The sequence below is a fragment of the Salmo salar genome, chromosome ssa12 (genome assembly GCF_905237065.1).
Source record: "Salmo salar chromosome ssa12, Ssal_v3.1, whole genome shotgun sequence".
Taxonomy (NCBI): Eukaryota; Metazoa; Chordata; class Actinopteri; order Salmoniformes; family Salmonidae; genus Salmo; species Salmo salar.
The window spans coordinates 55,825,650-55,839,236 of NC_059453.1; the positions used below are offsets into that span (position 1 = coordinate 55,825,650).

At 41.8% G+C, this 13,587-nt stretch overlaps 1 protein-coding gene across 2 annotated transcripts; it reads left to right on the top strand.

Annotated features, from left to right (window-relative positions):
• The first annotated feature begins 243 nt into the window (after positions 1-243).
• zgc:113307 (lumican) lies at positions 244-13,287 on the top strand. 2 transcript variants are annotated; one of them, XM_014132297.2, is made up of 7 exons: positions 244-560; positions 1,544-1,756; positions 2,012-2,153; positions 2,508-2,832; positions 3,024-3,174; positions 3,544-3,710; positions 12,498-13,287. In XM_014132297.2, the coding sequence occupies exons 2-7, from the start codon at positions 1,563-1,565 to the stop codon at positions 12,647-12,649; spliced, it is 1,131 nt and encodes a 376-aa protein (XP_013987772.1). In that variant the 5' UTR covers positions 244-560; positions 1,544-1,562; the 3' UTR covers positions 12,650-13,287. The 2 variants fall into 2 exon arrangements, with proteins under 2 accessions (XP_013987772.1, XP_013987771.2); XM_014132296.2 differs by lacking the exon at positions 244-560 and adding an exon at positions 1,093-1,153.
• The last annotated feature ends 300 nt before the right edge of the window (positions 13,288-13,587 follow it).

Consider the following 13,587-nt stretch of genomic DNA (forward strand, 5'->3'; position numbering starts at 1 on the left):
AGCCTTTGAAAACCTTGCCAGATTATAATTCAAACCCTATGCCCTGATATCAGACCTCTACTTTCCCTCATCCTTTTGATCCTTCTCCCCCCCCCCTCCCCCCCTCTATCTTGTTTTTGAATAACATGTTTTCACCAAATGTTGCAGGCTAAACCGTTACTATAGGGTGTAGTGTCTGAGTGGAATGAGGGAGAAAGGGAGAAGAGAAAGAGGGAGAGAGGGAGAAGAGAGAGAGAGGGAAGAGAAGGAGAGAGGGAGAGAAGGTGAGAATTAGAGAGGGAAGAGGAGAAGAGAAAGAGGGAGAGAGGAAGAAGAGAAAGAGGGAGAGAAGGAAGAATATGGAGGATGTCTAAGGCCTGGGCTGTATGCCTCAGGAATGTATTTGGCAGTGGGTAAATACTGCAGGTAGCCTGAATACACACACACACACACGCTCACGACCATCCAGTGCCACATGCTCATCGGTGCAGACAGTGAACCACTACTACTGTCTACTGCTACTGTACATGGAACCACAGCTCAGGAATACTAACAACCACAAACCTGAACCCATAAAGAAGGTATGTGTGTTTTGTCTGTTTCCTTCATGTACGTGTGGTGTTTGTGGATGTTTTTGTGAGTGTTAAGTGAGATTTAGTGGAAAACAAATGCTTTGATTAATATACTGGCAAATGTATAATTGCAGTTACTGCAGGCTATAAATGTCTGTATCTTATGTTGTTACTGACAGGCAGAATAATGTTGATGTGTATGACTGTGCTATAATCCAATCTGCCCCCAACTCAATGAGAGAAGTGTTTATCATGCGACTGTGAATGTTACCATTCTGAAGTCCAGTTGACTTACAGTTTAAGGACACCCTGATGATGCAGTCTCTGTCATCTATGCGTGTGCATGCATATTTTGTGCATTCGTATTTTGTCTGTGTGTGTGTGTGTGTGCCTGCCTGCCTGCCTGTGTGCATGTGTGCGTGCGTGTGTCTGTGAATATGTGTATGTGTGACATTTTTGTCCACTGTGTATTATTAAGTTTGCAGCTGTGCATGTGGAAAAATATGGATACACATTCCTCTCTCTACAACACAGATGTGTGTCTGCACAGCAACAAATGTCAGGAGGGCAAACTCATGCCTCAATGCCTCAGCTGTATTAAGGTATTAAGATGTTAATTAAGCAAAGAAAGTTAGTCGCTGTCTCACACTGTGACGTCACCTAGTCAACTGACTCTCCAGGAGTGACAAGTTACAGTAGCATCTAACTCTAAAAATGTCTATGGCTCAGTGTTTCGAATTGTTGTGAAAAAGCCTTGAGGCCGATATGTAAAGCTCAATAAAGAGCAGTGATACTAGCAAGAGCACTGTGTGGGTTTCTTCTTTTATCTCATGGAATTGTTGTGATCGAATCCTGTGATTCAGATCCTGCGATGGAATTATACAAGTAGCTGTGTTCATGGCTGTGGTGTGGGTCGGGTCTGGTCCTTGCACTGGTTCTTTGTATTTGTATATAGATAAGTAATACATAACAACTATTATCACTATCCCCAGGTTGTCTTACAGTATTTCCATGGCTGTACAAGTGTCGGTGCTGTCCCTAGTCCTCACTCTAGCCCTGGGCCTGATGCTGAGTGTCTGTAGGCCTGTGTGTGGCACCCCAGAGACATCCCAGGACCTGGACTATGGAGGGGTTCCTCTCTGGATCAACCGTCTTCTGGGGGAACCCTCCGTATTCAGCCTGAGGGGCCGAATGGACCGGGCATGGTACAAATAAAACATTGATACATTAAATTACTGTAACAACAGTCTGAAGGTCATGGTACTTTACATCATTTATAAATGAAATGCACTTGCAAATCTGAGAGTTGCTTTAGCTGGTGCTTCGGGATTGGGTAATGTTTAAACATCATTCAAAGGAAAGTTCACACACCTTGTGCTTGCAAAGTATCACATGTATTTCCTACTTTATTTACATATGTAATATCTGAGTAAATACATATTTATCTATGTGTGATCCAGGTACAGAGCCAACAACCCCAAGTCCTGCCCTGACCTGTGTGACTGTCCTATCCAGTGGCCCTCAGCTCTGTACTGTGACCACAGAGACCTGGGAGAGCTGCCAGACAACATGCTTTACAATACACAATACCTGTTCCTGCAGGTAATACACACCACATGCAAGCACATGCACAAAGGGGTCTGAGACACCTGCCTGAAAGACTGTCAGGTACCACACGGTTCCTATACAGGTGTAGGATCTTAATTTGAGCCAATAATCCTGCAGCAACAGAAAATGTGAATTATTATGTAGATGATAAGTAATGGACATTTTGTGTAAGGGTTAGATAAATTTTTCGTTAGCGCAAATCAAATCTGACATTTTAATGTGGAAATTACAAACTTTAGAAGCCTTATTAAACCTTTAATACACTGCTGTGCTGTAAAATTCTCAGCAACAAAATTAAGATCCTACATCTGTAGGTAACACAAAGCTTATGTGTGTGTGTTTTCTCAGGGCAACAACATCTCGTCCCTGCCCTCCTCCTCTCTCACCAACTCCTCAGGACTTCTCTGGCTCATCCTGGATGATAACCGTCTACAGACGGACGGGCTGCAGACCTCCACGCTGCAGAACCTGACCCGGCTCCAATACCTGTTCCTCAACCACAACAAGCTGACTGTCGTGCCCTCTGGCCTGCCCAGGAGCCTGCGGCAGCTCCGACTGGCACACAACCTCATCACCAGCATCTCCCCGGGAACCTTTGGGAACTTACATAATCTTACATTGCTGCTACTGCAGGGGAATAGGTTGAACGTGATTACAGAGACTGACTTCACAGGTAAGTGCCTTCGCTCTGCTTCCATTCTGAGATATTATACTTTATGTCAAAACATATGACACCTTTTCTGACATATGTTAAAAATAACAGCCTCAAATGTAACAGCTCTGAACATGCTTGTTCTGGTACCCTCTCTCCCATCCTCCCTCCCCCTCTTCCTCTCCCTCCACCTCTCCTTCCTCTCCCACCAGGCCTGGTGTCTCTTAACCTGTTGAACCTGAGCGGGAACCTCTTCTCCTCTGTCCCCTCCCACCTTCCTCCCTCCATCCAGCAGCTCTACCTCTCCAACAACTCTCTGTCTGGCCTGGGGGAGGAAAGTTTACAGGGCTTCACTAATCTCAGGTAACACACACACGTAGAGATGCAAGTATGCACACACACACACACACACACACACACACACACACACACACACACACACACACACACACACACACACACACACACACACATTATTTCAGTCTGATATGCATCACACCTCTCTGATATTTTCACAAATTGTAGTTATTTTGTTCTCTAATATTGAAAGTTACTCTGGACAAGAATATGTGGCTTTAATGTAAATGTAAATGTAAATGTAATGTAATGTAATGTTCTGTGTGTGTGTGTGTGTGTGTGTGTGTGTGTGTGTGTGTGTGTGTGTGTGTGTGTGTGTGTGTGTGTGTGTGTGTGTGTGTGTGTGTGTGTGTGCGTGCGTGTGTGTGTGTGTAGGTACCTGCGTCTGAGCCGCTGTGGTCTAGTGAGCCCTTCCCTCCACCCACAGTCCTTCAACCTGTCTTCCCTTGTGGAGCTGGATCTCTCTTACAACAAGCTGACAACCATCCCACTGGTTCCCCTCACACTACAGTACCTATACTTGGAGGCCAACCACATACAAGGTAAGACTACACACACACACACACACACACACACACACACACACACACACACACACACACACACACACACACACACACAGACACACACACACACACACACAGACAAAGAGAGACTAAACACACTGGGGCTGAATGTACAGGCAGGGCTGGGAGGGAAATTAGGTTAACTCTAAGGAGTGGAGAAAACATCTGTGAGTGGTTGACCAGGCGAGTAAGATCCAGCCAGGTCACCCGTGAAACAAGTCAGTATTCGACGTCCATCCATGTCGAAGGACGTAGGGAGATGATGTGGAAACCGGCCACTAGGGGCGTTAGCATCTTTTGTTCGAATCCAGCGATCAAAAGTTGTTTTTGAGGTTTTTGTTTTAAGCCTATCCCAAACCTTAAAAATTACCTTAAACATTCAGAGTTAATGCATAACCTTAAGATTTCGGAGTTAATGCTTAAACTTAACCCTAAACTTAACATTTTGAGTCCATGTGTCATGACTTCCGCCGAAGTCGGTCCCTCTCCTTGTTCGGGCGGTGTTCGGCGGTCGACGTCACCGACCTTCTAGCCATCGCTGATCCATTTTTCATTTTGCATTGGTTTTATCTTGTCTTACATCACACCTGGTTCCAATCTCATCAATTACATGTTGTGTATTTAACCCTCTGTTTCCCCTCATGTCCTTGTCAGTGATTGTTTGTTTGTATGTGATGTGCAAGTTATGTTTTGTACCAACTTTTATTATTTTGTACATTTTGGTTTTCGGAGTTTTGTGAGCACTTATTAAACATTTATACCAAGTTCGTTCTCCTGCACCTGACTTAACCTTAAAACCTTAAAAAAATTGACGTTTGGAACAACTGCGGAATTTGACGTTTGAGAAACATGGATGAACGACTAATTCTGACATGAGACCGTGAGGGCTAGATGGTAAAATCAGCCAAATATCATGCTCTTTCCATCTCTCTCTGAGAAAAACAATCCTCGTTTTGTGCCTCCAAATATTTCCAAATGACGAAGCTGATCGAATGATGAACTCCTGAATGCTTCTCTTGGACTGCAAATCAGTACATGAAGAGTGGATGTAACTTCCTGCCTCATCTTCAATACAAACCTGTGAATCTCACAATTGGCCACTCGTTTGCTCAGCTGTGTATCCTTGACAAAACACTGTTAGGATTCCTGTATTCCTGTTCTGGCTTGGATGTTTGGGCTACAGAGGGAGAGGGACAGAGGGGGAGAGAGTGAGAGAGGGAGAGAGAATGACAAGAGAGAAAAACAAAGGTAGAGGTACAGTGCCTTCAGAAAGTATTCACACCACTTATTAACTGTTTTCACATTTTGTCGTGTGACAGCCCAAATTTAAAGTGGTTTACATGTAGATTTAGTGTCACTGGTGTACACACAATACCCCTAATCTCAATGTGGAATTAGGTTTTTAGACATTTTATAAATTAATAAAAAAACAGAAAGCTGAAATGACTTGAGTCAATAAGCATTCAAGCCCTTTGTTAAGGCAAGCCTAAATAACTTCAGGAATACAAATTTGTTTAAAAAGTCAGATAATAAGCAGTGGTGTAAAGTACTTAAGTAAAAATACTTTAAAGTACTACTTAAGTAGTTTTTGGGGGTTTCTGAACTTCACATGACTATTTATATGTTTGACAACGTTTACTTTTACGTCATTACATTCCTAAAGAAAATTATGCAATTTTCACTCCATACATTTTTCCTGACACCCAAAAGTACTCGTTACATTTTGAATGCTTAGCAGGACGTGAAAATTGTATAATTCACACATTTATCAGAAGAACATCCCTGGTCATGCCTACTGAATCTGATTTGGCGGACTCACTAAACACACATGCTTCATTTGCAATGATGTCTGAGTGTTGGAGTGTTGGAGTGTGACCCTGGCTATCCAGCACACTGTCTGGTTTGCTTTATATAAGGAATTCAAAATATTTATACTTTTACTTTTGATACTTAAGTATATTTTAGCATTTAGCATTTTAGTCGACAAAAGAATCAAGGGACAAGTTAATGGAAACATACTGTATCTACTGAATGTCCCTTTGAGCATGGTGAAGTTATTATTGCACTCTGGATGGTGTATTAATACACCCAGTCACTACAAAGATACAGGCATCCTTCCTAACTCAGTTGACGGAGAGGAGGAAAACCACTCAGGGATTTCACCATGAGGCCATTGGTGATTTTAAACCAGTTAAATGGCTGTGATAGGAGAAAACTGAGGATAGATTAACAACATTGTATTTACACCACCACACTAATCTAAATGACAGTGAAAAGAAGGAATGCTTGTCATTGGCAAGGACTGGGGAGTTTTTTTAGGATGAAAAGAAAAGGAATAGAGCTAAGCACAGGCAAAGTTCTAGAGGAAAACCTGGTTCAGTATGATTTCCAAAAGACACTAGGAGACAAAGACACCTTTCAGCAGGACAAAACTATACACTGGAGTTACTTACCAAGATTATATTGAATGTTCCTGATTGGCCTAGTTACAGTTTTGACTTAAATCGGCATGAAAATCTATGTCAAGAGTTGAAAATGTCTGTCTAGCAAAGATCAACAACCAACTTGACAGAGCTTGAAGATTTTTTAAAGAATGTACGATCCAGGTTTGCAAAGCTCTAGAGACTTACACGGAATCCAAACCGGCTGCTCGCGTGCGCTATCGTGCATAAATGTATTTTGTCCCAACCACACTAAACGTGATCACGACACGCAGGTTAAAATATCAAAACAAAATCTGAACCAATTACATTAATTTGGGGACAGGTCAAAAAGCATTAAACATTTATGGCAATTTATCTAGCTAGCTTGCACTTGCTAGATAATTTGTCCTATTTAGCTTGCTTGTGGTTGCTATCTAATTTGTCCTGGGACATAAACATTGAGTTGTCATTTTACCTGAAATGCACAAGGTCCTCTACTCCGACAATTAATCCACACATAAAACGGTCAACCAAATCGTTTCTAGTCATCTCTCCTCCTTTCAGACTTTTTCTTCTCTTGATTTTATATTGCAATTGGCAACTTTCATAAATTAGGTGCATTACCGCCACCGACCTCATTCGTCTTTCACTCACTCACGTGGGTATAACCAATGAGGAGATGGCACGTGGGTACCTGCTTCTAAAAACCAATGAGGAGATGGGAGAGGCAGGACTTGCAGCGCGATCTGCGTCACAATTAGAACTGACTTCTATTTTAGCCCTTGGCAACGCAGATGCTCGTTGGCGCACGCAAGCAGTGTGGGTGCAATAATTGAATGATATAGATTTCTACATTTATTTTGCAATGCTCGCGCATGCGATGCAGGTGGTTGGGTCAGGGTATTACCCAGAAAGACAGCTTCCAAAGGTGATTCTAACATGTATTCACTCAAGAGGTTGAATACTTCTCTAATTAACCTGTTAGGGGTAGGGGGCAGTATTGACACAGCCGGATAAAAAACGTACCCGATTTAATCTGGTTACTACTCCTGCCCAGTAACTAGAATATGCATATAATTATTGGCTTTGGATAGAAAACACCCTAAAGTTTCTAAAACTGTTTGAATGGTGTCTGTGAGTATATCAGAACTCAAATGGCAGGCCAAAACCTGAGAAGATTCCATGCAAGAAGTGGCCTGTCTGACAAGGTGTGTTTTATCTTGGCTCTTTTTATTGAAGACTGAGGATCTTTGCAATAACGTGACACTTCCTACGGCTCCCATAGGCTCTCAGAGCCCGGGAAAAAGCTGAAGGATATCGAGGCAGGCTCTGGCTGAAACACTTTATCGCTTTTGGCAAGTGGCCGCTCAGAGTACTATGGGCTTAGGCGCGTGCCCGAGTCGACCGAATGCTTTCTTTTCTTTTGTCTGTTTACCTAAACACAGATTCCCGGTCGGAATATTATCGCTTTTCTATGAGAAAAATGGCATAAAAATTGATTTTAAACAGCGGTTGACATGCTTCGAAGTACGGTAATGGAATATTTAGAAATCTTTTGTCACGAATTGCGCCATGCTCGTAACCCTTATTTACCCTTTCGGATAGTGTCTTGAACGCACGAACAAAACGCCGCTGTTTGGATATAACGATGGATTATTTTGGACCAAACCAACATTTGTTATTGAAGTAGAAGTCCTGGGAGTGCATTCTGACGAAGACAGCAAAGGTAATAACATTTTTCTTATATTAAATCTGACTTTGATGAGTGCTAAACTTGCTGGGTGTCTAAATAGCTAGCCCTGTGATCCTGGGCTATCTACTGAGAATATTGCAAAATGTGCTTTCACCGAAAAGCTATTTTAAAATCGGACATATCGAGTGCATAGAGGAGTTCTGTATCTATAATTCTTAAAATAATTGTTATGCTTTTTGTGAACGTTTATCGTGAGTAATTTAGTGAATTCACCGGCAGTGTTTGGTCGGAATGCTAGTCACATGCTAGTCACATGCTAATGTAAAAAGCTGGTTTTTGATATAAATATGAACTTGATTGAACAAAACATGCATGTATTGTATAACATAATGTCCTAGCGTTGTCATCTGATGAAGATCATCAAAGTTTAGTGCTACATTTAGCTGTGGTTTGGGTTTATGTGACATTATATGCTAGCTTGAAAAATGGGTGTCTGATTATTTCTGGCTGGGTACTCTGCTGACACAATCTAATGTTTTGCTTTCGTTGTAAAGCCTTTTTGAAATCGGACAGTGTGGTTAGATTAACGAGAGTCTTATCTTTAAAATGGTGTAAAATAGTCATATGTTTGAAAAATTGAAGGTTTTGCATTTCTAAGGTATTTGAATAACGCGCCACGGGATTACACTGGCAAGCGTCCCACCTAGCCCATAGAGGTTAAGATATTTTAGTGTTTTATTTTACATTAATAACATTTAAAAACATTTCTTCAACTTTGACATTACAGAGTATTTTTTGGCGATCATTGACAAAAAATGCCACTTTGTAACACAACAAAATGTGGAAAAAGACAAGGGGTGTGAATACGTTCTGTAGGCACTGTAGATGAACAGACAGAGAGGCGGGGGTAGACACAGAAATAAAAAGAGAGCGAGAAAGCAAGAGAAATAAAGATGGAGTGTGAGCTTGTTTTCCGCAAGGCTCTCCAGGAGACATGAGTCAGAACTATAACCTGGTATGTGTGTCTGGCCTGGTCTGACAGAGAGCTAAACATAAGACATTCACCAAGAGGAAAACACTCACCTCACTGTCTAGCATCCCGACAGCTAGCTACTGTTGTCTACCCTCTGCCAAACGTACCCTTCTGCCAATTGCTATAGGCAGGAACAGGAGGTAGAGAGGAGATTATGTTTTCTCTCCTCCTCCTTTTTAAGATAGCTGTAGCTGCTTTTTGGATTTGGCATCAACTACTGTACAGTGAGGGAAAAAAGTATTTGATCCCTTGCTGATTTTGTACGTTTGCCCACTGACAAAGAAATTATCAGTCTATAATTTTAATGGTAGGTTTATTGAGAGAGTGAGAGACAGAATAACAACCAAACAATGCAGAAAAACACATGTCAAAAATGTTATAAAATGATTTGCATTTTAATGAGGGAAATAAGTATTTGACCCCTCTGCAAAACATGACTTAATACTTAGTGGCAAAACCCTTGTTGGCAATCACAGAGTTCAGACGTTTCTTGTAGTTGGCCACCAGGTTTGCATACATCTCAGGACGGATTTTGTCCCACTCTTCTTTGCAGATCTTCTCCAAGTCATTAAGGTTTTGAGGCTGACATTTGGCAACTCGAACCTTCAGCTCCCTCCACAGATTTTCTATGGGATTAAGGTCTGGAGACTGGCTAGGCCACTCCAGGACCTTAATGTGCTTCTTCTTGAGCCACTCCTTTGTTGCCTTGGCCATGTGTTTTGGGTCATTGTCATGCTGGAATACCCATCCATGACCCATTTTCAATGCCCTGGCTGAGGGAAGGTTCTCACCCAAGATTTGACGGTACATGGCCCCGTCCATCGTCCCTTTGATGCAGTGAAGTTGTCCTGTCCCCTTAGCAGAAAAACACCCCCAAAGCATAATGTTTCCACCTCCATGTTTGACGGTGGGGATGGTGTTCTTGGGGTCATAGGCAGCATTCCTCCTCCTCCAAACACGGCGCGAGTTGAGTTGATGCCAAAGAGCTCCATTTTGGTCTCATCTGACCACAACACTTTCACCCAGTTGTCCTCTGAATCATTCAGATATTCATTGGCAAACTTCAGACGGGCATGTATATGTGCTTTCTTGAACAGGGGGACCTTGTGGGCGCTGCAAGATTTCAGTCCTTCACGGCGTAGTGTGATACCAATTGTTTTCTTGGTGACTATGGTCCCAGCTGCCTTGAGATCATTGACAAGATCCTCCCGTGTAGTTCTGGGCTGATTCCTCACCGTTCTCATGATCATTGCAACTCCACGAGGTGAGATCTTGCATGGAGCCCCAGGCCGATGGAGATTGACAGTTCTTTTGTGTTTCTTCCATTTGCGAATAATCGCACCAACTGTTGTAACCTTCTCACCAAGCTGCTTGGCGATGATCTTGTAGCCCATTCCAGCCTTGTGTAGGTCTACAATCTTGTCCCTGACATCCTTGGAGAGCTCTTTGGTCTTGGCCATGGTGGAGAGTTTGGAATCTGATTGATTGATTGCATCTGTTGAAAGGTGTCTTTTATTCAGGTAACAAGCTGAGGTTAGGAGCACTCCCTTTAACCTCTCTAGGGTCGGCGGGACGAAATCGTCCCACCTACTCAACAGCCAGTTGAATCCCGTGGCGCGTTATTCAAATACCTTAGAAATGCTATTACTTCAATTTCTCAAACATATGACTATTTTACACCATTTTAAAGACAAGACTCTCGTTAATCTAACCACACTGTCCGATTTCAAAAAGGCTTTACAACGAAAGCAAAACATTAGATTATGTCAGCAGAGTACCCAGCCAGAAATAATCAGACACCCATTTTTCAAGCTAGCATATAATGTCACATAAACCCAAACCACAGCTAAATGCAGCACTAACCTTTGATGATCTTCATCAGATGACAACCCTAGGACATTATGTTATACAATACATGCATGTTTTGTTCAATCAAGTTCATATTTATATCAAAAAACAGCTTTTTACATTAGCATGTGACGTTCAGAACTAGCATACCCCCCGCAAACTTCCGGTGAATTTACTAAATTACTCACGATAAATGTTTACAAAAAGCATAACAATTATTTTAAGAATTATAGATACAGAACTCCTCTATGCACTCGATATGTCCGATTTTAAAATAGCTTTTCGGTGAAAGCACATTTTGCAATATTCTCAGTAGATAGCCCGGCATCACAGGGCTAGCTATTTAGACACCCACCAAGTTTAGCACTCACCAAAATCAGATTTACTATAAGAAAAATTTATTACCTTTGCTGTCTTCGTCAGAATGCACTCCAAGGACTTCTACTTCAATAACAAATGTTGGTTTGGTTCAAAATAATCCATAGTTATGTTCAAATATCCTCTGTTTTGTTCGTGCGTTCAAGACACTATCCGAATGGTAAAGAAGGGTGACGCGCACAACGCATTTCGTGACAAAAGATTTCTAAATATTCCATTACCGTACTTCGAAGCATGTCAACCGCTGTTTAAAATCAATTTTTATGCCATTTTTCGCGTAAAAAAGCGATAATATTCCGACCGGGAATCTGTGTTTAGGTTCAAAGACGAAAGAAAATAAAAACATGGGGTCGACTCGTGCACGCGCCTCAGCCCATTGTCCTCTGATAGAGCACTTGCCTAAAGCGCTAATGTTTTTCAGCCAGTGGCTGGAATTACATCATTCAGCTTTTTCCCACCTTCTGAGAGCCTATGGGAGCCGTAGGAAGTGTCACGTTACAGCAAAGATCCTCAGTCTTCAATAAACAGAGTCAAGAAGCTCAAGGAATGGTCAGAGAGGGCACTTCCTGTACAGAATCTTCTCAGGTTTTTGCCTGCCATATGAGTTCTGTTATACTCACAGACACCATTCAAACAGTTTTAGAAACTTTAGGGTGTTTTCTATCCAAAGCCAATAATTATAAGCATATTGTAGTTTCTGGGCAGTAGTAATAACCAGATTAAATCGGGTACGTTTTTTATCCGGCCGTGTAAATACTTCCCCCTACCCCCAACAGGTTAAGAGTGTGCTCCTAATCTCAGCTCGTTACCTGTATAAAAGACACCTGGGAGCCAGAAATCTTTCTGATTGAGAAGGGGTCAAATACTTATTTCCCTCATTAAAATGCAAATCAATTTATAACATTTTTGACATGCGTTTGTCTGCATTTTTTGTTGTTATTCTGTCTCTCACTGTTCAAATAAACCTACCATTAAAATTATAGACTGATCCTTTCTTTGTCAGTGGGCAAACGTACAAAATCAGCAGGGGATCAAATACTTTTTTCCCTCAATGTAGCATGTTGTGGTTTCTGCTCCTGATAGAATAGGATACTGAAGCTGTATCCAGCTTCTGATCAGGCAAATCCTTCTCATACTGTCTGCCATTTCAGGAACAATGATGGCAGTACACTCAAAATACTGTTACAACTCTCAATTGGAGGAACTGGGTTTAAGTTATGTTCACATATGGTAAAAAGATACTTGGTGAAGTAAGAGTATATGAGTGGGAATGTCATTGCTGGGTATAGGGCTAGAGTGCATGTAAAAACCATACTGTCCTCTGTTCTCTTTGTCCTCTCTATCCTTTCTCTCCTCTCTGTCCTCGCTCTGCCCTTTGTCCTCTGCAGAGTTTAACATCTCTAGTTTCTGTCGGGAGGTGGGTCCTCTGTCGTACTCCAGGATGAGGATCCTTCGGCTGGACGGCAACAAGATGTCCTATCACCTACTACCACCTGAATGGGTCTACTGCCTCCGAGTCCTGCACCACATATACATCTAACCCTGACCTCGGACCTCTAACCCCCTGACCCTGCCACAACCCTGCTTTGAAGCTTACCTGGAAAGATTCTGTCAAGATTCCACAGGCCCGAACATTCAGAAATTAACACACACACACACACATGCACACAAGTACGTCATTCAAACGCACATCCTTCAAACACATGTCACTCATGCCCACTCGGACGCACGTTTGGACACACACAAACGCAAGCAAATGCTTACATGGTCTCATAACAGGTCCTCAAGACTCAATACATTACTATTTTTTTTTTTAAGTATCCTCGAGGGGTAGAGCTGAGGCTCATTTCACGCTGTTTTGCTAGTCTCACTGTAACCACTTCATACTGTAACACATAGTCTGATCAGTGTATGAAGCACGTATTCATTAAAATCATCCACAAACATCACCCACCAAGGCTTGTTAATACATCACAGTACTGTAGAGTCAGCTTGGAGTTGAATTGATCCAACACACACGTATAAATGCGCACATTGTATGCGTTTTGTTATTGTAAAGTTTTACAATATACTCTATGTTTTGCTAAAGTCAAATTATGTGCTTTATTGGATGTATGACTGTAACGCATTGTTTTTGCATATGAACAGAACAATAAGAATAACAACAATACACCATTATCAATTGTTTTTACTGTTTTTCTCTCTCAACCAATATTTTAGAATAGACACTAGTGATGTAGACATGAAATAATCTCTGTTTCATATAACACAAAACCTTTGTCAATCCAGAGCATTAGTCTCTATAAGCCTAGATTAGTCTCATTAGTCTAGATCCTGGTCCTGTTGCTCTACGGGTAGCTAGCTCTCTGTATGAGACACACAAAAACATACCTTCACTATGAACACAGCCCATAATGGCCTGCTGTTATATTCATAGAAACACACGGTTTGTTATTCCTGAATATCAGTTTCATAGAC